Here is a 25,935-nt window from a genome sequence, read left to right on the forward strand (position 1 = left end):
AGGGATTATATCTCTCAGCTGGCCTGGGAACGCCTCGGGATCCCCCCCGCAGAGTTGGCAAATGTGGCTGGGGAGAGGGAAGTCTGGGCTTCCCTGCTTAGGCTGCTGCCCCCGCGACCTGACCCCGGATAAGTGGCAGAAGATGGATGGATAGGTCAGGTTTACCTTCATGACAACTGTGGGGGGGAGTGAATTTTTTTCTAACTCGCCCGTTTAAAAGTAATTTAATCTTGAAGTTCGGTATAATTAGGGGCGTGTCCTTTTGATTGACAGGTACCCGATCTCCCGTTTCAAGTCAGAAGAACGTAGAACAACCGCGGTTTTTAGCCGGTAAACAACGTGACTTAGCTTTAGCCCGCTTACCTCCGTTAGCTGGTTAGCTCCTGTTATCTCTGGGTTAGCTCGGTTAGCTCTTAGCTACAGAAAGCTCGGAGTTCGCTCGATGTCAATCATCCACCATGACGCTCACAGCCCCCCTCTCAGCTCCGCCTCTTTGCCCATATTTGTATTTTCTGGGCAAGACGACGCGCATGCCCCTGCCAAGATGGCGATGGTAGGAACCGCCCACCGAGCTTCAATTCAGCTCTTCAGAAACGTACGGGTGACGTCACGACGACTCCGCCCATCTTTTATATACAGTCTATGATCTGATTACATGATGGATGTAAGGTTCATTAAATTCAACATTTTGGCCCCCATTTTGTTTCCCAGTTTGAGTCTTGGAAATGGGTTTAAAGTTATCAGCTTTTGGTTTAAATAATGCATGTTTGATGAAGTGGAAATGGATTTCAGTGTTTCTGTCAGACACCTCTACGGCCTCCATCTCAGCCCAAAGTGTTCCATAAACCCAGCACTAAGTCAGGTATGCTCCACCCTGCGCTCCCCTGCACGCTGTGATGCATCCGACCACACAGAAAAGCTCTCCTCTCTACTCTTAAGATTCCAAAACCAAAGTGAGAGTGAAGTATTTCACACTCTGAGACAACAAATGGAAATCTGAACCAACCAGCTATTCTGAAGGGATACCAGTTAGCATAAACAGGATCCCGGATAGCTCAGAAAAAACAGCAAGCAGGTGTAGTAATTCAACATTTATAGCTGGAACGGCAAAATGCATTATTTACATCAGCAGCTCACTGCATATCACACATGGACAGGCACACTGGTTCCAGTTTTGCTGAGCAGACATGCAAAGCGTACCTGCCCACACAGACCAGCTCAGTGGTCTATTTCAGTAGGATGAGTTGAAAAGCATGTGGGCTGGTGGCACAACAGGCCCTGATGGTGGTGGGTCCCAGCTGCAGTGCTGCTTCAACAGACATGTTCTTTTATCTAATACATATGTGTTGTCATGACCCATGTAGACCTTATGTTGGACGAGTTTTTCCCAATCCAGGTCTTCAGGTCCGCCTGCCCTGCATGTTTTATAGGTAACCTTACTTTAAGGACACGTTCAAATCAGGCTTTCTGATCCGAGTTTGTTTGCTCGGAAAGTCGCTTCGTTTGGGGAGATGTGAAAGCACCAGATGAACTCTGATCAAAGAATCAGACTCGGTCCGCCTACAAACACAGGTCTCGGTCCGTTCCAAGCGGACCAAACACAGGAAGCGGACTACAAACCAAGTCCCTTCCTGCATGTGGCGTAGCGTTGCATTGTGGGTAAATCCATAGCGATGGCGTTAAGGGTCCTCTGCCTCGTCTGGTGTTCATACTGCGTCCATTGTTGCAGTGGATTTCTGCAGGATACTTGCATAAGACACAATAAAAACCCAAAACAGCCATAGTTTGGTCTCCATGTTTAACTGGCAGGTGGAGGAAACAGAGTTTTCTTCTTCATGCCGGTCTGGTCCTCTCTTCTGCTAAATACTAGTGCAGCGCCACCTCTGGTGGGAATGGGGATAAATTACATCTCGGTCTGCATGGATACACCTCCCTACAACAGAGACAGTCCCCAACTGGACCGAGTCTAGCGGACTCTCCTGATGGGAATGTACCCTATAACAGGGATCCTCAACCCTGGTCCTCGAGGACCGGTGTCCTGCAAGTTTTCCAAGTGTTCCTGCTGGAACACACCTGACTCAGACTCAGACAAGCTCTGCACATGTCTGCTGAATACATATTGATTTGAATCAGGTGTGGTGCAGCAGGGACACTTGGAAAACCTGCAGGACACTGGTCCTCGAGGACCTGGATTGGGGATCCCTGCCCTATAACACTTTAATGAAAAAAAAAAAGCTGATTAACAGGCTGCAAAGAACTTGAAGTTAATGAATCTGACTCAGGTGTTTTGGAGGAGGAACACACAGAACACGTCTAATGCATGCAGGGCAGGGGGTTCTGAGGACCAGAACTGAGAAAGACTGGTCTAGCTGCTTGTAATGGCAGCTGTCCATGTTTATGTTTTGCCAATACAGTCATAAAAAAGGATTGGATCCACCCGTCTTTAGTCGAAATGTGCACCATCACAGGCAAACACAGATGCAAGCATAGCTGTGGAGTGGGAGGTAACAGAGTTCCTGAAGGCAGCTCGGGGCTGGTAGACATGACTGAACTCTCCCATCTGGGTTTATGTCCATCTCTTTCCAGCGTTCCCAATGCCTTTCTAAAAAAAACCCATTTGTTTAATAAAAATGCCTTTTCCTTCCGACGTCATTTTATCATGTCAGAGAAAACCAGAATTTCCTGGATATTATACACTTCAAGGACAGTGGGACAAATGTGTGTTGAAAATGGTTTTTAAGCGTCCTTCTGAACAAACTGGATAAAAGATGCATTAATGCATGACTGGGTACAATAAGTTACCCAGACAGGTAGAGTGTGTTCCAGGTGTCTCATAATTCGGAGATTCTGACACTATAGGATGGTATTACAAGGCGGCTGATGCATAAACACAGAAATACTGGAGAACCAGTTGAGCATTTTACAGGTTTTATATATAAAACTAGAAAATTGAATAACAGTAGATGAATAATATTTTTTAGCAACAACTTCACTAACAATGTAAATACAGAACATTTGGTACTACTCACAACAGAAATTTAATAGAAAAGATAAAAAATAAAGGCAAAATGGGTGCAGAAACGAGTTCACTTCATTTCTGGGAAAATTTCTTTCGAAAACATCTTCAGCAGACAGCTGGAAAACACTAACAGCCTGTTTTTTTTGTTTTTTAAAGGTTTCCTAGATTCAGATGGAGACCTGGAGAAGCTGTGTTCAGCTTCTACGTTCCACATGTCTGGAAGAAACTTCCAGAAAGCCTCAGATCAGCTGCAACAGTCTTTACAACCCCAGCTGCAACAAAGTTGGGACGTTCCTATCCAGTTGAACCAACACCAGCAGTCAAAAGTTTGGACACACTTTTCCCACTAAAACCATAGGAAAGTGTGTCCAAGCTGGTACAGGGGAAACAAAAAACACACCTGGAAAAAACACCTGCCTGCATCATTCCACAGGTGAAAAGGTTAATCAGAAACAGTTGGGCATCATGATTGGGTATAAAAGGAGTGTTCCAGAAAAGTTCAATCATTCAAAAGCAGAGATGGAGCGACGGTCACCCCTGCAAAGTATCAATATGTAGTTTTAAGTTCCAGTCTCACTTTTGGTCACTTTTACCACCAAATTAGCTCTCTTGGAACCTTGATTGATAAAGCAGAGAAAAAACAACAACTAACTGGTCATGTTTTCTTCCCTGAACTGATGGCACTCGTGTTGGAACCAAGCGGATACCTTCGGCGGTTAAAAATAAAGTCTATGCAGACGTGCCAAAAACTGCAGTTCCCCCTTCATCCACCAGGGGCTCCAAAACAGAACAAATCCCGTAGACTCCCATGTTAAAAAGACCAACTTCACAGCAGGAATAAACATGTTTACAGCAGGAATAAACATGTTTACAGCAGGAATAAACATGTTTACAGCAGGAATAAACATGTTTACAACATATTTACAGCAGGAATAAACACGTTTACAGCAGAAATAAACATGTTTACAGCAGGAATAAACATGTTTACAGCAGGAATAAACATGTTTACAGCAGGAATAAACATGTTTACAACATATTTACAGCAGGAATAAACACGTTTACAGCAGAAATAAACATGTTTACAGCAGGAATAAACATGTTTACAGCAGGAATAAACATGTTTACAGCAGGAATAAACATGTTTACAGCAGGAATAAACATGTTTACAACATATTTACAGCAGGAATAAACACGTTTACAGCAGAAATAAACATGTTTACAGCAGGAATAAACATGTTTACAGCAGGAATAAACATGTTTACAGCAGGAACAAACACGGTTACAGCCTGATAAAGCTGATAAAGAAAACAACATTTTAGGTTTAATAGGTCAGGTTTAACTTCATGACAACTGTGGGGGGAGTGAATTTGTTTCTAACTCGCCCATTTAAAAGTAATTTAATTCGGCATATTTAGGGGCGTGTCCTTTTGATTGACAGATACCCAATCTCCGGCTTAAAGTGAGAGGAATGTAGAACACCCACAGTTTGTAGCTGGTTAAAGTGACTTAGCTTTAGCCCGCTTCCATCTGTTAGCTGGTTGGCACATATTAACTCTGGGTTAGCTCAGTTAGCTCTTAGCTACAGAAAGCTCGGAGTTCACTAGATTGTCAATCATCCACCATGACGCTCACAGCCCCCCTCTCAGCTCCACCTCTTTGCCCATATTTGTATTTTCCAGCAGAGACGACACGCATGACCCAAGATGGTGATGGTAGGAACCGCCCACCGAGCTTCAATTCAGCTCTTCAGAAACCTACGGGTGACGTCACGGAGGCTCCGCCCATCTTTTATATACAATCTATGGTCGGAACTCAGTCCACGTGGAGCTTCCTAATTGCCTCTGCCATGTTTCCCTGTGCTCATCAGCCTTATTCAGTCCAACCATGCTTTGCCCTTTTTGTCATGACTCCCAGCCTATCTATCCTCTCTCCAGTCTCTTCCTCTCCACCAGATTGTCAACAGACCATGTCTCATGGTTGTCCAGGATTCAAGAGATTGTCTCAAGTTGCCGACCCACCTTTTCACGTCTCTGGATTACCCTTCTTGCTCTGCCCACGACAGACTCCTCTAGCCTCTTGTATTTTCTGGACACAGACCATGTTTTTGGATCCCTGAGCCTCGTCTAACGTCCTGGCTAAGTACCTCATCTGCTTTATGACAATCTTGACCTCTTGCCTCCCTCCAGACTATGTCTCTGGAACCAGGACTCTCTCAGCTGCCCATTCCCCAGGATTAATCCTCTGTCCCTTAGCTTCATCACTCATCCCTGATCTTCAAATAAACTGGATTTTGTTCATGACTCCTTTGTGTGTGAATGAATTTCCAGGTCTCTACGGTAAACCGTTACACAAACTACTCAACAAACAAAAACAATGAAAAACACTATGATGTTGCAGTATCATACCGAATACTGGTAAACATAATCGACAAAGTGCAAGACATAAAATGCTGTCTCACAACTTTCTATGCAACAGAACATTTCCTCTGAACATTGTCAACAATTATTCTGCCCCCAAAACACAATTATGAAAACAATTAGTCGGTTTAGGAACATCATTTTCTGGAAAAATGGTTTGACAGCAAGTACTTACCTCTGTAATGCAAATGTCTCACAACGGGTCTACCGAGGGTATCCTTGGGCCAAAACAGAACAGCATGACAAACACGAGAGATTACCCACCTGAAAGTGTACACTTCCCCCAGGTACAGCGGTTAATTAGAGGGTTTCAAATATTTAAGAGGAAGAGAGAAGCTTTGACTGAGGTATACTGAGAGTGTGAAATGTACAACACACCCTCCCAGTTGCATTTTCAAGTGGATTTCCAAGCCTTTTATTTCAGCTAAGCATATTTAGTTGGAATCAACATCATAGCAAACAGCAGATCTCCAGGCTCTGTGTTTTTACTTTCATCTCAATTTAATGTTAAAAGCTAAATGATAAAATCTGCTGCCAAGAGACACAGACCTACCTACAGGATCAGCAACGAGATGTTCCGCCAGGGCCTGGCATGCAACGGCAGGTGAGACCTGGTTTCACTTCACATTCTTTACAGCACAGGCATGCTATTTAATGGATCAGTTCCATGGTGTAGTTAGCTCCTCACAAATCTACAACTAATCACACATGAGGTAATGCCTGCACACAGTTCAGTTCATAGCTCTGGTCCTGCAGTTGGCCTGCAAACAACACCGTCAAAGATGGACACGTGAACAGATGAAGTGAAACAAAGGGATAAAGTTGAAAAAAGAAATACAGTCAGGCAGATCTTCTGCTTCCTAAGCAGGGTGAGTTAAATAGGCTTCATAGCAGTTGGCATGTGCATCATCCAGCTGACTCACACACACAAACTCACAAAGCATGCTTCATTCATGCTTCTACTGCTTCAATGAGCCTCTCCATCCCCATATGTTAGTCTGCTTCCCTGCTTATTTAGGTAACTTGTCTGATAGGCGAAAAGGGAGAAAACGTGGTCGTAACAGCTGGAACAAACCGGAGAAGTTGACATGAAACTTTATTTAAAGTTTATAACCTCAGTTTGACAGAAAGGTCTTATCCAGACTTCTGAAAAGAAGCACGATTCAGGCTGTATCCGAATGTGCACCCTGTTCCCTACAAACTGCTCTATATAGTACTTACGCTGTTGTCTAGGAGTGTCTGAATGTCCAGAGAGAAAACAGTAGTGCTCTCAAAAGGACCCGCAATGCATATTTAAAAGTAGTGATCATGGACAGTCACTAGACGGGTCAATAAAGACCACAATGCATCGCGGAGAGGAGCTTGAAGTGACCAGAAATGTCAAAGCAGGTTAAGAAAAAAACCACAGATCATTTATTTTATATTCTCATTTGTTGAATAAATGTGCAACAAAGAAAGAATAAAATACAATATAAGAGAATAAAGAAATTTTAACACGAGCCTGGACTGGATTTGGAACAAGGCATGGTGGTTGCTGTGGTGACAGTCGGTGGTCACGTTATCTGCAACGAGGAGAAAATAACAAGCTTTGTGTGTAAATAACCAACAAAACGAGTTCAGTGTAGCCCTGTGCCGTCAGCGGGGGGTTTGGGAATAGAGTGGACATTCGGACACAGCCTCAGGTACATATTTAGCAAACTTTACGCGCTAACAGTATTTTTTGTAAACAAACTTGCTCCTGAGGTGCTGTGCATAAATGAAATCCCATTTATAGCATGTTTGACGTGTAAAATATGCTCAATTTCAAGCACAGCACATGTCTGAATCAGATGTAATGCAGCAGGAAAACCTCTAAAACCTACAGGACAGCAGGTGTTGGGGATCCCTGCAGTAGTCCACGCCTTCGTGTCGCCATGGCTGGACTACGGTGGCGTAGGGCCGTGCTTACCAGGACGCCTGCAGCTGGTTCTGAACGCTGCTGCGGGTTTTTACCAGGAAGCCCAGACAGACAGAACATAGCAACTACCTGGCCACTTCACAGCAGCATCCATATCATCAGCATGCTGGTATCAGTATCAACTGATATTAGTGTGACGTTATCCATACTTCAGTGTTCGGCTGGAAAACTGTCAGAATCTTCGTAATTACGGAGGATAAATTGGTTTTTGGTGGATTTGGTTTACAGCTGTGATGAGGAACCTACATGCCCAACTTCAGCTTCTCTCAGAGAGATGATCCTAAATTCAGATTTTAATGGTATGACTATACATTTATTACAGATTAATCTCTTTGCAGTAACATATTAGAAGTGTTGACATCTGTACTGATAATATAAGTGCTTTATGTATCGGATAGATACCAAATCCTGTGATATTGTCCACCCTGCCTTACAATCCTCAAGCCTTAAACTTTAAAGCGGTCCTGCATTTATTCATCTGAGCTTCTCCATTAATCTCCCACTCGGTCCCTCAGGTCAGCTGACGGGCTGCTCCTGGTCGTCCCCGGGTCAAACCAGCAGTCTTCAAGGCCTTCGCTAAATTCTAGAACGACCATTTGTTTGTGATTTTACTGTTTGTTTTGTGTTGTTGTTGTTGTTTTTGTGCTGCATCTACTGCAGGCAGACAGCACTTTGTTTCAGGTGTTAAAGTACTTTATGAATAAATTGATGGCGGTAAAGTTGTAAATAATGCAGATTTCCCCGCTCAATCGTACCAAGCACACTGGATTATGTTGACGTGAACGTGGTCTTTGAGATGGTGGGTCCCATGGAACAGGACTGGGAAACATCAGTGGTGCTCAAACTGGGGGTCGCCAGATCATTTTCAAATGAAACCAACAATGAGCGAGAAATCATTCATGCTTTTATCTTTGCAGCTTCCTGCCTGTTAAAGGGGACAAGACGGTGCGAACAGGTTATCCTTTCCTGTCCATCTCTTTTTAATTCATTTTCAAAACTTTACTTTCGGCTTTGAAATGTTTAAGCCAGGGGTGTCAAACTCCAGTCCTGGAGGGCCAGTCTCCAACAGGTGTTTGTTGTTTCCTTCCACCAACACAGCTGATTCAAATCAAATGGATCCAGCAGCTTCCTGTCAACCTATTTATGAATTTCATTCAGGTGCGTTGGAGCATGGTGACAACAAAAACCTGCAGATACCGGCCATTGAGGACTGGAGTTTAACACCTGTGGTATAAGCGCTCTGAAACCTCTGTCACCATCCCTGTAGAGCTCAGATCTAAAGACCAGATGCTGTTGGTCGTGCCCAGGACCCGACTTGTGGCTCGAGGAGACAATCATCTTCCTCTTTCTGTGACGATCACAGTGGGCGATCAGAGAACACCATCACCAGGCCTGGGTTTGTCTTTTATTGTTTATTTTACAGTTGTTTTGTGCTTTCATTATTACTTTTTTCTTACCTGTGCAGCACTTTGTTTACCGCCAGTGATGTACTGGTCCCTCAAGAAATAGGTATACTCAAGAAATAGGTAAAACTATTTAGTTCACCACAAAAATCCCTCCGTTTATTTGTTCACTGTCACATAATTTCTGCTCTTCAGTTTCAGGAAGAGTTGTGAAATGGCTAAACCAGTACTGGCACACAGACTAGTGAGAAACAGGTTTATAGACATACGTACATATATCTTTATTATGTCTATGTTCAGGCTAAAGTTAACACAACAGATGACTAACTGCTCCAGTATAGCATTGGTAACCTTAGCGGACCTGCTGGTTGACATGGGGACATGGAGAGGGATGCTTGTTGTTGTAAAAGCAGCATAACGGGGTTTAGAGTTGGGTACACTCCATATACCCACGTATACCCTGGACTACACCACAGGTTACCTCTTAATATGTGAAAGTACTTTATAAATGAGGTTTTGACTGATTGATTGCAACACTAAAAATCTGAACTTGGCACCATCTCTGTGAGAGAAGCTGATGAGAAGTTGAATCCTCCTTATTTGTCAAGATTCACAGTTTTTCCAGCCTTGCATTTAGAGGATGACCCTTCTGATAAATCCCGCAACTATCCACTCGGGGGGAAGGGGGGTCACAAACATCCATGTGTTATCTTGTGGCCCAAAAAGCTTGACACGGGTTTTTCTAACAAGCTTTTTGTCTACGTCATAAACCTCACAGTGTAGGTCTCTACAGCGGAGACCTTTTTGTGATTGAAGTACTCTTGCAGCCTACGATAGAGTAATCACAGACGGAAGCAAAGCAAATCATTTCCCATACCAGTACACACAGGGTGCAATAAATGCACAGAGAAAAGCAATGATTTCTTATTCTGTCCTCCTTCACAGCAGCATAGACGCAGGCAACTCAGGCAATGTGGTGGTGAATAATTCCTTGAAAAATGAAGCAGCGCCTGTTCATGTCAACTCTGCTTTACAAGAGGTAGCTGTACGTCCGAACTGCAGCTGCTAGAAGCACCGACTTCCGATTCAGCAGTCACGATGCAAGGCCAAATGTAGCGCTAAATACAATAAAACGCACTAAAAGAAAATGTTTAGGTTGTATCTGCTTTCATACGCCACTCATCATGGTACCTTGTCAGTCAGCTGTGTGTGGGTTAGGGTTATCATATGTGGTCCGCGTGAGTTCCAACACCACAAACAGATATGAGACGATCCGCAGCGTCTTATTTCTCATAGAAACCAACATGATACTGCACATAACAGAAAGATCACGTAAAGATATACAAAGGGAGGCAAAAACAAGGACAGCCACCCTCCCCAGAAACCTACAAACCAACAAAGTCTCAACGAAACAAAGTGCATCTGGTCGTAACGGCAGCCTGCAGATGCTACTGCCGAGTCAAAGTAAAGTCAAAAGTCACTGAAGCTTCAAATATTCTATATTTAATGTGAGAAAAAAAAACCAGGAAGACCCAAATTAGAAAACAGTGCCGAGGATCGACTCGGCTGCTTTCAGATCTGTGTAGCAGACTCGAGGAAACTTTAAAAGTGCTGCCGTAACGATGAATGATGCACTGCTGAGTCTGGGCATCTGTCAAAGTAATGAATGCTCTGTAGTCAGGAGATCTCTTATATAATTATAGCAGACAGAGAACATGTTCATATTATGCTTAAGTCCACTCTGTTTGGTTGAGGGTGGCTGGTTTACCCCAACCCCTCCCCCCCTAGTGTTCTCCCATTAGTCCTATGATTCTGTAAAAATAGCAACAGGACCAGAACCTTTAACATGCTCCTTGGATGTTTTTTTCTCAGTTCATAAGTTTGTTTTGCCAAACATTACCTGACAGACCCATCTTACTCCTTGTCTGGACCAATCCCATCATATTCTAACCCATTACATCCAGTCATAGCCCATCTTGTCCGAGCACATCCTGTTCTAGATTCACCTCGATAGCATGCGAAGAGGAAACTAATCAAATGCTCCGTTGGCCTTCGTGCTGCCTCATTCAAAGTGTTAAAAAAGTGCCCGTCTCATTTCTGTCTTGCCAAAGAGCAGACTACTTGCTTTAGTGGAAATTTTTACTTAAATAATCAACAACTTGGCCAAACAACACAATGCAGTTCTTCCAGAGTTCCTGGAAGTTACCTTCGTTCCTGAACGGCGACGTGTGATCAACTTACGCCAGATATCTCTACGTTACCTGGCAGACACACCCAGACTTTCAGGATCGGGATACAACCACGCTGGTTTTCAACATGGTAATGAACCACGCTAAATGTTTTCCATCTTGCTCAGAACTTGCATAAAAGGGGGCGGGGTTTCTGCTGTCTGGCCAATTGCACCCATGGAGAGCTGCTTCACCATGGAGGGGCAGACACTTATTCTTAAGAAATATAAAGAATCGTAACATCATTCAGACCAAAAGCAAGACTGTTGCCACAGCAAGAGCCAGTGAGGAGCTAAGTCACAAAACGGCCGACTTTCTTAACATGTAAATTCGGCAGATAATACAATATTAATTCATCACACAACATAAATGAACAGCAGTCTGATACTGGCCTTACAGCCCAGACATTTCGGGCAGAGCTTCCACAGTTCCCTCTGTTCCTTTTCCCTATTAAGGTGTGTGAAAAATGAATTCTTCACCGTGAGTAATTGTTCCATAAATTCATGGTTCTGCAGTTCAAACTACCATCATAACGATTATCATGCCACAACCACAGCGGACCTAAACTGACTCAGGAACAAGTCAAGAACAAGAACATCCCTGGAAATAGTCGGTGATGAGGATTTACTTTTTCTTTGAAAGGATGCATCTATACCTAAAACTCTCCTCAGCTCTCCCCTCACAATCTGCACACATACGTCAGAATGGGCGGCCATTTTCCCAAAGTTCCAGCTAGTCAGGAGGCGCAGCTTCTATGCAGGATCTCTTCTTAAGAACAACTGTTTGGTGTAAGCTACCGTGGTGATTTACCCTGATAAGAAGTGCATTCGCCTCGTTCTCGAGTTGTTCACGAGTGAGGGAAAGATGGAGCGTGAGATTGACAGACGGATCGGTGCGGCGTCTGCAGTAATGCGGACTCTGCGCCGGTCTGTCGTGGTGAAGAAGGAGCTGAGCCAGAAGGCGAAGCTCTCGATTTACCAGTCGATCTACATTCCTACCCTCACCTATGGTCATGAGCTGTGGGTCGTGACCGAAAGAAGGAGATCTCGTATACAGGCGGCTGAAACGAGTTTCCTCCGCAGGGTGGCCGGGCTCTCCCTTAGAGATAGGGTGAGGAGCTCGGTCATCCTGGAGGAGATCAGAGTAGAGCCGCTGCTCCTCCGCATCGAGAGGAACCAGTTGAGGTGGCTCGGGCATCTGGTCAGGATGCCTCCTGGACCTCCCTGGTGAGGTGTTCCAGGCACGTCCCTCTGGGAGGAGACCCCGGGGAAGACCCCGGACACACTGGAGGGATTATATCTCTCGGCTGGCCTGGGAACGCCTCGGGATCCCCCCGCAGAGTTGGCAAATGTGGCTGGGGAGAGGGAAGTCTGGGCTTCCCTGCTTAGGCTGCTGCCCCCGCGACCCGACCCAGGATAAGCAGCAGAAGATGGATGAATATTTACATTGCAATATGTTGAATTTGATTAAACTGTGCTAACCAAATCGTCATTGCTTATAACGGTGCGTTAAAATTCCACATCGGTTTCTGCATTGGTGTTTGCTAACTCCATTCCTTTTCTTATTTCAATTCTTATGGGGAAGCAGTGTTGGCTTCTGGGTAGTGTAGTTACTTTTTGTTTGGATTACAGTGAACGATTATAGAGCTGTTGGTTCCCGCTCCCGTCTGCTCCCATGAACTTTTTATCCTATACCGTCCCAATTATGTGATTAACAGTAAAATGTATTCCCATCCTCTGGGAATCCCACAGGAATCCCATGGGATTCCTGAAAAAATGTCGGCCTCTAGTATAAACAACTTGGAGAAGAGAAAATCCAGCTTGGTCCTGCAGGCCCTCTTATGGCTAAAACATAGATTTCGTAGTCAACTTTGATCGTGCATCACATGGCCAACACGCTTCATGCAAGCAGCAATGGATCTGAACACAACTTATTTCCCTGGATCCGAAGCATCAAGCATGCATGGAACCATCTGCTGTGTTGCCTGGCAAGTCTCGCTGGACGAGATTATACGAGAAGTTACGGCTTAAAACTGTTTCATGAAAAAAGCTAAAAATCGCAATTGAACTTTTTTACTGACATTTGAGAAATATTGTTTTAATTTGGCAAAAAGCTGAAATGGAATCACAGCTAATGATATTGCAAATTGATAACTATAAATATCATGTAGCCCTACGACTTGACACTCATTTATGTCCCTTTTGTTGTAAATCACACACTGACAATATGAAGCAATGAGAAGGCAACAATTTTCCTTCATTTGTTCATCTAGTTTCACTTCAGATTCATCCAATCACTCTAATGTAATGGAGCTCCTGTCCCTGAATAAAAACCTCCAGTGTGAACTCCTGCAGTCCTTCTGACCGACATCCTACAGCAGTAGTCAGACCCTTTGCATCCATTTGCCATAATCTCCCTCATTTAGCTGAGCTTCATCTTCTTTTATCCACTGCATTCTATGCTGTAGCTTTCTGCATCCATCACTATCCAAACAGCATCTCTGCCATCAGGGATCCAAGTTCCACCAGATATCTGGACGTGATCGGACTTTCCCAATGCGTCCACCCTCCAGCGATGCACCATTTCCTACCTGTGACTTTGAGCTCTGTTGTCCGTCGTACCAGTCTGGATCCATACTGTAATTCGCAGGTATAATTTCCCCCGTCACCCTCCTCTATCTCAGGAATCCATATGTTTGTGGTGTTAACGACGACGGAGCTCCTCCATTCAACCCGTTCACACTCCTGGCAGAAGATGAAGACAGACAGGAATCAGAAACATCACCTGAAGATGACTTCAGGTGTTTTTTCAGCCGTCGTGCTGTACCTTATACCAGGTCATCTGGGGTTGTTTGTATGGAGCCAGGTAGTCTTCTATGTCAGGGCAGTTGATCATTTTACCATGAGTTACTTCAGCTTTTTCCAGATGTCGAATTTTGCTGCTGAAACATTTCCCTTCATCGCTCTCCTCCACCGTCATCAACATGGACACCTTCATGCAGTAAGTCGAGTTCCTGCACAAACACAACGCAAAAACAATGTTAACATTACCCTTTATTACTGACATCAGCGTAGGGTAAAACACCACACCAACTTTATTTGTTCCGCAGTTTCAAACACAGAAACAAGGCAGTGGACATCACTAGATATGAAGCAAGTGTAATAAACTAACATAAACACTGCTGACAAAAAGTTAGTCATATTCAACTTTGAGGTCAAAATTTACTGTGGATGTAAAAGGTTGATGCAACATCGACGTGATGTCAATGTAGGACATAAAAGTAGAATCATTCAAATGTAATTCCATCATTCAAAACAATTTATTGATTTAAATTTAATAATGCTGATGTTTATAACACGACAAAAAATGCCACTAAGTCAGAAATTCATCTGTGTCAAGTGTCGTCTCAGTTTGATTTCAGTTCAATTTAGCTTCATTTATACAGCCCCAGTTGACAAAATTGTCATCTCAGGGAACTTTACAGACACATCAGCTTAAGCCTATTTGTAATAAATAGCCTGGTTAATAGAAACCAAATGGTTGCATCAAATCTCGACTTCAATCCAACCCCCCATCCTGAGCCTGCATGAGGCGACAGTGGGAAGGAAAACTCCGTTGTAATAAGAAGACCAAACCTCCAGCAGAACTCGGCTCAGCGTGTGATGAGGACTGGGAGGACACACACTGTCATGGAGACAGAACATTTAGTGGTTTCATCATGGTTCAGACTCCTCTTTTGGGTTTTTCAGCTAATAATCTTGTCTAGAAACAGTGTTTTGTTTAATAAGTACTTTAATCCTGAAAAGTGCATTCAAAAGTTTAGAGAATGTCAAATCAAATTCTCCTGTAAAGGTGGGGGAGGTGGTCGGAAGGAGGGGGCACCCATCACAACTCACCCCTAATATTCAGCACACGCACGCACACACACTGAGCTGCTTCCTGCAGGTGCTCCTGATGATTGTCTGTTGAGTTTTCTAAGAAGCTTCACAATGTTTCCTGTTTCCTTCCAGCTGCAGAAGCGGTTTAATTTTTCGACTGAGGGTTGAATGCCTTTCCTGCGTTTTATCTCTTCGGTCCGGTCCCGTGATTTTAAACACAAATAGAAAAAGTTGTATGATATGAATAATATAATAGAGAATACCATTAAGGAGAGCTACACATCCGAAAGGCTCCTTTTGGCAGAGTACAGCTGTCCAGCAGCCAGGCAATCATGTCGACATGCTGGACAACTTAAAATACATCACATATAAAGTTTCTTATGACTTCAAAGGACATAAGAAAAAAATCACACAAGCCTAAAATTTCACTTTTAGATGTGAACTGTTTGATGTCAGCAAATCACAGTCCATCAGTGTTTCCAAGTTGAGTCAAGCACCCTCAAAACAACATGAATAGCTTTGTTTTGAGCCGATTACTCCATCCATCCACCCGTTAGCCACAACAATGAGTCGTTCCACCATTTGTCCAGCACAGACACTGTGTGAAACCATGTAAGAGCTTTTTCCGTTGTTAGGAAACATTGTTGTAGGTATTTTGGAGAATATTACGGGTGTTTGAAACAGTGTTTCACAGTCATCATTCAGCTAACGGGCGTGTTAAAATTACAGGCTGCAAAGATACATAAAAAACACATTTCATGAGAAAAAAAACTATGAACTTTTCAGGTGATATTTAAGAGAGAGCAGAGTTTTTAATCAATCCAAAAACTTTTTAAAGAGTCATTACTGTTAAAGATTAATCTCAATCATTCAAAAAAAGAAATAAAACAAAACTATTTATCATATCCCGTTAAAATAAGAGTCTGTGAATCCAAATACACACTATAGCAAACACATTAAATTATGTCCCAAGAGGCGCCGTCTCAACCCCATTAACTGTCTAGAAGCTAAAACACTGAAAAAATAAGAAACATACCAAGAATACATAAAAATTTAAGAGAATAAAAAACATGAAACATAAAAATAAAGATAAAGTAAGAATAAAAGACTAAGAAAAACATTAAAATAAGGTTACGAAATTTAAGAAAAGAAAATCATCATGGATTTGAGTTAACATGTAGTAAAATGCTTAAAAAAGGATAAAAATGTTTATGAAATAATCAAAAACTTTACTAAAAAGGTGAAATTTATGCTGCCAAAACTCCCAGCCGCCCTCAGGTCCTCGGGAAGGCAGTTCCACAGGCGAGGACCAGAAACACTGAAAGATGCTTCTCCACCCTCGCCATAGGGATAAACCAGAGACCAGCCCAACGACCTGAGAGCCCTGGGAGGTTCATTAGTTAAAAGCAAGTCTGATAAATGCCTCGGTCTGAGACCTTTAAAAACTAATAAGGATATTTTAAAATCACACAGGAAGCCAATGCAGAGATTTTAACACTGTTGTCATGTGAGCTCTCTTTCTGGTCTTCGTCAGTAGGCGAGCGGCTGAGTTCTGTAAAAGCTGCACAGGGTTTAGAGTCTTTTTAGGAAAACCTGAAAGAAGAGCATCACAATAATCTATACATGTGATAAAAGCATGGATCAGTGTCTCTGCATTGGCCTGAGAGGAACTGTTGGACTCTGGAGATGTTTTGGAGGTGAAAGAACCCCGTCCCAGTTATGTTTTAAATGTGTGATAACTCTGAGATTCTTTACTTCTTCAGAGGGATCAAAAGAAAATGACTGAAGTTTCAAAACCAGTTCCTTCCTGTGCACTTCAGGACCGATGACGAAGACTTCCATTTGTTCTGGTGGAGCTGAAGGAAGTTTTCTGCCATCCAAGTCCTTGTATCTAAAATGCAATGAAACAAGGTCGTCTATACGGCGGGTGTCATCGGGAGACACGGCCACGTAGAGATGCGTATCATCAGCATAACTATGGAAGTTCATACCATGCCTCCTGACGATGTCTCCACCAGGCAGCATGTAGACATTAAAAAGAGTTGGGCCTAAAATTGAGCCTTGGGGAACACCGTTCATCATCTTGTGTTTCCCGGAAGCTGACTCGAGGCTTATTGAATATGATAAATGGTTGATACTCGTCATAAAACTAGTAAAATTTATTTTTTTGCTGTGACGTCTTTTAAGGGGATAAAAAAATAAATAAAAAAAATCCTTCATATGTGCTTTTGGTTTTATTTAAGATAATTTGCACTAAACTATCTTATTTTTTCTTTTGTTCGAGATATAAAACTGGAACCGCTGGCTTGAGCAGGTAAGCTATGTCGTTAGCTAGTTTAGCTTTTCATGATAAAAATGCGGCGCTGTACCTTAGAAGTAAACAGTAAACCATAAATACAACCTGATACATGAAACTTAAATGATACGAGCATTTCCTGCTTTTACAAACACTGTGGCAGATATGGAAGGAGAGTCACCTGGACTCGACATCCTGCACCGTGACATTGCGGCGTACCCTGCAGCTGACTTATCTCACACGGGATGAGCTGAGCACTTTGCAGTTATCTGCGATTCGGCTTTTTTCAAAACAGAATTTTGGACACAAAGTCTTAAATAGCGCTGAAGGTGATTGCTGTGTTGGTGTGCCGGCAGACCGCACTGTGTGCTCTTCCCAAGTTCACCTCCAGACACAAAGCAGCACATTGATCTCTCTTTACTTCATGCTCTCCAACACACACACACACACACCTACCTACTGTCCTCTAACCACAACCTCTCATCTAAGTGGATCTGAACCACTTATCCCATCAATGCCGAGTGTGTGTGTGTTTGTGCATCTTGCAGGGGACGTGGGATTTGGGTCATTCACCCTAAGCAAGACCACTAAGCATTGAACTGGAGGCCTGGAAAGCTTTTAATCCATCCATCCCTCAGTTTCTCTCCTCCTCATCAATCTATCTCCAGCCTGCAGCATCTTGTTTTTCTTCTCCAGTGATTCGGTTACCTTCCTCTGAACGCTCCTGTGACTCTCTCTTCCCACCTCATTCCTAAACAACACGCACACACACACACACATCATTCACTATTCGACTAACCCTCCGTTCCAGCTCAGACATTTCAGTCCTTAATCACAGCCAGGACGGTTTTGGCAAAAAGAAATATACGATTCCCTCCATTTACAGAAACTACATAAAGCTGCAAACAACGATGAAGGTTGTTGCACCGCATCATGCTTTGGGACCCCCCCCCCCCCCCCGCTCTTCCTTCTCCGAGAACATTTAATAAGGTTTGGTCATACCTTTTGAGTTTTTAGACTAATTTTGAGATCAATACAATTAAATCTTCAGAAGGACATTTTTAGAATTCATACAAAGAAAATGATTTAAAAAAAAAAAGATCCCAAAAAGTCAACTTTTTCCAAGATGGCCGACTTCCTGTTTTTCATTGGTTTTGTCCAAAATGTCCCAGATGTGAGTAAAAATTAGACTTCCTGTTGCCAGGGAGTGCGACAATGTGGTAATCTAATTATTGGCATTTCAATGTGTTCAGGATGGGACGGGTATCGTACCTGTCAAGTGTTGGACGGGAAAGTCCTGGTTTTCCCGTCTTTCATGCGTTATTTTCCTGTAAATCTCCTGGGTTATGATATGGGGAGTAAATAAACCCTTCTCATGTTGGTTTAAACCTCACGCTGATTGACTCAAGATGAACCTGTGACTGACACCTCTCGTTCTCCCATCGCCACCTTCCTGGCTCGTGGCCGGTCAGTTAAATGACAAAATGGCCACTTTGACCATAAATGGCCGACTTCCAGTTGGGTTTAGGCCAAATCTCCAAGAGGCTTGTTTGTTCACCCTGGCAAGCAGAACATGTTACCAAATGTTTTAAAACTTGTTTTAGTTCAGCTTTTTATTCATTCATTCATTCATTCATTTTCCAAACCACTTAATTCAATTCAGGTTCGCGGGGAAGCTGGAGCCTATCCCAACTGGCTTTGGGTGAGAGGCAGGGTACATCCTGGACAGGTCACCAGTCCATCGCAGGGCCACACAGAGACAAACAACCACTCACTCCTAGGGGCAATTTAGAGTACTCAGTCAACCTAACATGCATGTCTTTGGACGGTGGGAGGAAGCCGGAGAACCCAGAGAGAACCCACGCAGACACGGGGAGAACATGCAGACTCCACACAGAAAGACCACTGACCAAACCCCTCCCCAGCCAAGGATCGAACCAGCGACCTTCTTGCTGTGAGGCCACAGTGCTAGCTTTTTACTCATTAAAGCACTTTGTGCTGCTTCGGCATGAAAAGAGCTATAGAAATAATAGAAATAAACTTGGATTGATTGATTAAAATGTTTGGTGATGCATAATTTTGCCCAAACAGAACCAAACACCCCAAAATACAAAATTTTTAAAATTGTCTGTGGGAGTATGGGAACTTGGCTGAGTTTGGGCATTTTTAGACCCCCACTAAACCACTGAGCTTTTAGAAGAAGAAGAATATGAAGAATAAACTCCTGCATTTCAATAGGCGTATTGATAATCATATTAAATGCTTCTATATCAGTCAGTCTAACTCTGAGGCTACAACAGCTACTTAGAAATCCCAGCCGCAGCCGATCAAGCTCACGCTGGAGGGGAAATTCAACTTCATGAAAATGTTCGTAGCTTTGGGAACTCTGGAGTGAACGCACCAGAATTCCTTCAACCAGAAACACCTTCTCCAGGTGAATCCCAGAGCTGTTGCATCACTGAACTCTGAAAAAGTGACATTTGTCTCACAGTCACTAACAAGATGTTGCGATGTAAAAACAGACATTTTTAGCATTATTTTATCAACAGTCTAGTTTTTTATAGTATTGTTTCTATGTTACCTTTATGTTTAATTTATTTATTCATTTTAACATGAGAGTGGTCTGTGTCACTTTCATTGCACTTGTGCATTGACAATAAAAGTTTATTGATATTGATATTGATAAATGTGGTTCCTGATCGTTTCCCTTCAGTTCTAATCGCGTTCCTTTCATTCAGCTTAAACTTTATACTTTCACGAAACCAAAAAGAATGGTATTTACCTTGTTTACACGCCATTCTCCTCTACTCACACACACAGCAGGTGTGTGTCCATGAAGCACACACCTGTGGCTACAGGTGAGCTAACTGCTAGCTAGCAGCATGAACGTTTTCACCAGGAAAACTCCCAGCTGGTCAGTGATGAACTCTCTGGCAGAAAGTAGTTCCACTGATCTGATGACTGGACTGAATTAAAGGAAGCTGCTGCTACTAATCCACTCACCTGAGAAGCACAGAGCAGAGCAGTGATTAGGCTGCGTATTCCTCCGCACAACGATGTAGGTCTCTCCTATGATCTGTTGCTATTATTGATCTTTGCAACACAGATTTAACTGCTGTCAGATTTTTAAGTGACATGAGGCGACAAACAGATGCATGTCTGGCATTGTTTATTTACAGCTGGCCAGTAGAGCTGGGCCGTACCGCAAAGGTTTGGCATCCATCAGATAGCAGGTAAATCTGGATAAAGTTCTGCCAATACCAATGATTGATCTTTACAACACAGTTCTTATGAACTATTTGATTGAGGCGGATCATCATACATTTGGACATAGATGTGTGGATAAAAACTGCCTGATAAGTATAAATATTTGTTCTTTCTCGCTCTGGACCACTTCATGGTTTCAGAAACAGCTGAGATAAGGGCAGACACAGAACTCGGGACCGAAAGACATTTCTGCTAAACGTAGCACCGATGAAATCCCCACTAAAGTACTGGATTGGATTTGATGAGTTTATTGGGATATATATCCAATAAAAGACAGACCACAAACTAAACATATTAATTAAGAAACAAAAAGTACTGGAGCAAGTACTTTAGTACCTCTGGGCTCTATATTCATGCATGAATATTACTTTCATGTTGCATCTGCAACCTTCAGGCTGACCTCTGATCCCGAGTCGTCTCCGCGGTTTCTCATTTATCCCACTTTGCTACTGATGCTCAGAAAACATGGACGGTAAAACATTCCTGACTTGTAGATGGACGTCTTCTCTCTCTGAAAAGGTGATTTAGAAATGATTTCATATTAAAAATGATTCATTTTCTCTCTTCTTCCTTTTATTCTGTTCATGCTAGCGACGCATGCTGAGCACAGACGAGCTGACGAGGCGAGAACCAAAGCAGCTTCCTCTTGTCTGCCTCGCTGCTGCTGCATCTTCCCACATTTTCCACTTCTTTCTTTCTTCACTGCACTTCCAGCCTTTGTCGTGGCCTACCCCCCCCACACACTGCCTGTCCAACCCAGAAACCGGAAGGCTAACACTAAATGATAAAAACAGCATCTATGTAAAGAAGAATGTATTATGCACATCTCACGATAAACATGGTGATTCAATTAGACTGCAATGCAAACGCTGTGTCAGAAGCATTTAGTGCATGCTGTGCACCTCTTACGCATGTAAATTGTGTGTCTGCGTGTGAGTGTGTGTTCCTATCTGGTGCTGGCTGGAACACATTTAAATGCTTTTGTTCATGAAATGCCACTGACGCTCAGACAGTTGAGGATGTCTTGCTGTTGCTGCAGCATTTTGCTGAAAAACAACGTTTCCACCAAAAACAACAGTTCTGAGTTCTGAAATTTTCCGTTTCTGCTGCCATTTACCTGCAAGGCAAACAAACAACATCCGTCTCTGGATATGTTCAGTGTTATTGGAAGAAAATAAACCAACAGAGAATCTGGCTCTCATGTTTAATTACAGCCTGTTTCTGGCCTTTCTTAGAGACGCTGTGGAGTTAAAAGGATCAACATGACAAAGTAAAGCCGGCGTAGAAGAAGCACCGAAGACTCAAGCTTGTTCCACCCTCCACGAGAAGCAAGAACAAAATAACCTTCTTGTTCATCAGGTCCATCCATCCTCCAGGAGAAGCAGGTCTGCAGCGGGGAGGGGTCACTGCGGGGGGAGATGTCTGCTTTATGTGCCATGAACCTGGTTGTTTCCTCCACCAGGTCATGTTTTTCCCGCCGTCTTTGTGTTCAAGATAACTCAGAAGGTTACGGACGGATTTTTATAAACATTTCCAGAGTTGTTGGAAATGTGAAAATGAAGAACGGATCACCGTTTGGATCCAGGAATGTTTTAAAAGGATTCTTAAACATCGTGCTTGGCGGAGGTTTCCGCTCTCCGAGTTTCTAGTTTCATATTTAACGAGCAGCTTTGTCCGCGGCGGGGCGGGTCGTGCACGTGGCGGGGCGGGTTGTGCACGCGGCTGGGTCCGAGTGTTTTAAAGTAAAAATGTTGGTACTTTCTCTCCACCTCGATCACCTGTTTTATCAAAACAATCCGTTTTACCTGCAACAGTAAAAACAGGAAGCAGCAACTCCGCTTCCTGCTTTATCTGTGTTAACCACGCCCACCTCACATGTCCGACCAATCACACGATACTTCTCGCAGCCCCGCAAGAAAAAAGTTCTGCCAGAACTGTCTTCAAACACGTCCGCCATAACAAAATGACGTCATTTTCTTCTCTGAGCCTCGGAGAACAAGAAGAAAGTTCTCGCTTGTCGTGGAGGATGGAACAAGCTTCAGTTAACGTCATTTTACCCCAAACATGTTTTAAATGTGACGAACGTCACACTTCCAGTGTGTTTTTACCATAGACTGTAAATAAAAGATGGGCGGAGCCTCCGTGACGTCACCCGTAGGTTTCTGAAGAGCTGAATTGAAGCTCGGTGGGCGGTTCCTACCATCACCATCTTGGCAGGGGCATGCGCGTCGTCTCACCCGGAAAATACAAATATGGGCAAAGAGGTGGAGCTGAGAGGGGGGCTGTGAGCGTCATGGTGGATGATTGACATTGAGCGAACTCCAAGCTTTCTGTAGCTAAGAGCTAACCGAGCTAACCCGGAGAAAACAGGAGCTAACCAGCTAACGGAGGTAAGCGGGCTAAAGCTAAGTCACGTTGTTAACCGGCTAAAAACCGCGGTTGTTCTACGTTCTTCTGACTTGAAGCGGGAGATCGGGTACCTGTCAATCAAAAGGACACGCCCCTAAATATGCCGAATTTCGAGATTAAATTACTTTAAAACGGGCGAGTTAGAAAAAAATTCACCCCCCCCCCACAGTTGTCATGAAGGTAAACCTGACCTATTAAACCTAAAATGAATTTTTGAACCAGGCTGTAAACATGTTTATTTCTGCTGCAAACATGTTTATTTCTGCTGTAAACATGTTTATTTCTGCTGTAAACGTGTTTATTTCTGCTGTAAACATGTTTATTTCTGCTGTAAACATGTTTATTCCTGCTGTGAACATGTTTATTACTGCTGTAAACATGTTTATTCCTGCTGTGAAGTTGGTCTTTTTAACATGGGAGTCTATGGGGATTTGCTCTGTTTTGCAGCCCCTAGTGGATGAAGAGGGAACTGCAGGTTTATACACTTCCACATAGGCTTCACTCCAGCACAACCGCTGGAGGTTGCTGCTTGGTTTCTACCGACTCTGCAGCAGAACTGGCTCCTCAAGAAAAAACCTGAAATTATCAGCTATGAATTCTTTAATTTGTTTTTAGCTTCTGCTTGATTTGACAGAACAGTAGAGATGAAATGGTGGAACTCGGCGTAGATGGAGGACTGGAACCCAGCAGTCAGTTAGTGGGAAAATCCACCTTCCCTCCAACTTTCTGACAGTCCACCCAGCAGTGGCAGATCTGCAACCTTTATAAGGGGTGTCAAACGGGAAGGAAGAGGTCTGGCCAGGGTGAAGTAGGGAGTCGTTGGTGCTGAATGTACGGGGATAAAAAAGATCCACACAAACACTTTAATATCCATATTTATCCTTTCTAAGAAAAACGGAGACAATATTTAGGGTAAAATGAAAGCAGGTCGTGGAAACGGAGGATGGATATCAGCCATCTCTTCCAGGAGAGCTGAAGACGAGCTGCAGTCTCGATGCTGAGGAAACTAGTTTGCTCGGATGATCATCGTTGAATCTGGATTCACGCTGAATGTCCAGAAACAAAGAAAAAAGTTGTGATAATCATCTGTTCCGTCACCTTTCTGTTTGATTCCAGCGGCACTCTCCCAGTGCAGCGTCGCCAGATTTAGTTCCTTCCCTTAAGGTTCCTCCAACATCTTCTATTGATGATGGGACAGTCCAGAACGACACAAAACCTTCTCCAGAACATCCCAGAGATCCTCCACGGGGTTCAGGTCTGGACTCTGTGGACGTCCCCTGTTCCTGAACCTCTCTTTCACAGTCTGAACCTCTTGAAGCCTGGAGGAAGATGGAAGAACCTGCTGATCCAGGATCTTCACAGTCAGCTGACTCTGAACCTGAACCTGGAACAGAACCAGGACCTGAACCTAGACCTGAGAACCTGGAACAGAACCAGCTCATAGACTTCCCTCACATGCTTATAGACACTGAGCATCCCTTCATCTGTCTTTCCTCTTACATTCATGCTTCTACCACTCTGGAACAGGGTCAGTCTGGAACAGGGTCAGTCTGGAACAGGGTGGATCTGGACCCGTCAGACCACATGACGAGTCTGGAACAGGGTGGATCTGGACCCGTCAGACCACATGACGAGTCTGGAACAGGGTGGATCTGGACCCGTCAGACTACATGACGAGTCTGGAACAGGGTGGATCTGGACCCGTCAGACCACATGACGAGTCTGGAACAGGGTGGATCTGGACCCGTCAGACCACATGACGAGTCTGGAACAGGGTGGATCTGGACCCGTCAGACTACATGACGAGTCTGGAACAGGGTGGATCTGGACCCGTCAGACCACATGACGAGTCTGGAACAGGGTGGATCTGGACCCGTCAGACCTCATGACGAGTCTGGAACAGGGTGGATCTGGACCCGTCAGACCACACGACGAGTCTGGAACAGGGTGGATCTGGACCCGTCAGACCACACGACGAGTCTGGAACAGGGTGGATCTGGACCCGTCAGACCACACGACGAGTCTGGAACAGGGTGGATCTGGACCCGTCAGACCACATGACGAGTCTGGAACAGGGTGGATCTGGACCCGTCAGACCACATGACGAGTCTGGAACAGGGTGGATCTGGACCCGTCAGACCACATGACGAGTCTGGAACAGGGTGGATCTGGACCCGTCAGACCACATGACGAGTCTGGAACAGGGTGGATCTGGACCCGTCAGACCACATGACGAGTCTGGAACAGGGTGGATCTGGACCCGTCAGACCAGAGGACCTTCTTCCAGGTCCAGAGTCCGGTCTTTGTGCTGGTTCTGATCCGTGGTCTTCTTCTGGCTCCACAGCTGTTCAGCCACATGGTTCATGTGGAAATGTTCTTCCTGTCTCTATGAAACCTGCTCCTGAGTTCTCCTGTTGTTTTTCTTCCATCTGGTTCCAGCAGACGTTCCACTGATCTCCATCATTCAGGATGTTTCCACCACCTTCCTTCCTGGAACACCAGGCTTCCCACCATCCTTCCAGGTTTTAGAACCAGGTCTGGACCAGTTTCAGACCCTTCTGGACCAGTTTCAGTTGTTTCTGCATCTCCGTGACGTAGACTGACCCTTCTGGAACACACTAACACGTTTTCCACCGCAGGATGTGGTTGTTCTCATGTCGATGTCACTTCCACTTCTTTCGATGAGTTTGCTTTTATTGTTTTTACTGCTTTTATTGTTTTCTCTTTGTTTATTGTTTCAATATTGTAATGATTTTGTTTTCATCACTTTGTTGTCTGTAATTGTTTGGTTTGTAAAATGTGACAAAACATGTCTAATCTGTCATGAGCGGTTTTATGCCGTAACATGATGGGTTCATAAAGCATCTGAAACCTTTTCCGTCCCTTTATGATAAAAACTATCCACATAAACCTGCCAAAGCCTCGTCTTCTGCCCCCTGGTGGACACCTTGTGCACTACAATCCTTTTTCCATCACAGCCAGAAATGATACAAATACGGAACTGATTTTTGTTATTTCTTTACATTCTGTTGTCTTTGAGTCATTTCATGTTCAGCACTTT

The 25,935-nt window shown here is 43.8% G+C and overlaps 1 protein-coding gene across 1 annotated transcript in view; it reads right to left on the reverse strand.

Annotated features, from left to right (window-relative positions):
* The window catches only part of il1rapl2 (interleukin 1 receptor accessory protein-like 2), a gene marked incomplete at both ends in the record, with an annotated part of 457,831 nt that overhangs the window by 180,132 nt on the left and 251,764 nt on the right, over positions 1-25,935 (reverse strand). The window contains 2 exons of the mRNA XM_079250294.1: positions 13,615-13,768; positions 13,851-14,037. Of these exons, the coding sequence (XP_079106420.1) occupies positions 13,615-13,768; positions 13,851-14,037 (341 nt within the window). The remainder of the gene's footprint in view (positions 1-13,614; positions 13,769-13,850; positions 14,038-25,935) is intronic.

Source organism: Telmatherina bonti (assembly GCF_933228915.1).
Source record: "Telmatherina bonti genome assembly, chromosome: 12".
In the NCBI taxonomy this organism is placed as follows: domain Eukaryota; kingdom Metazoa; phylum Chordata; class Actinopteri; order Atheriniformes; family Telmatherinidae; genus Telmatherina; species Telmatherina bonti.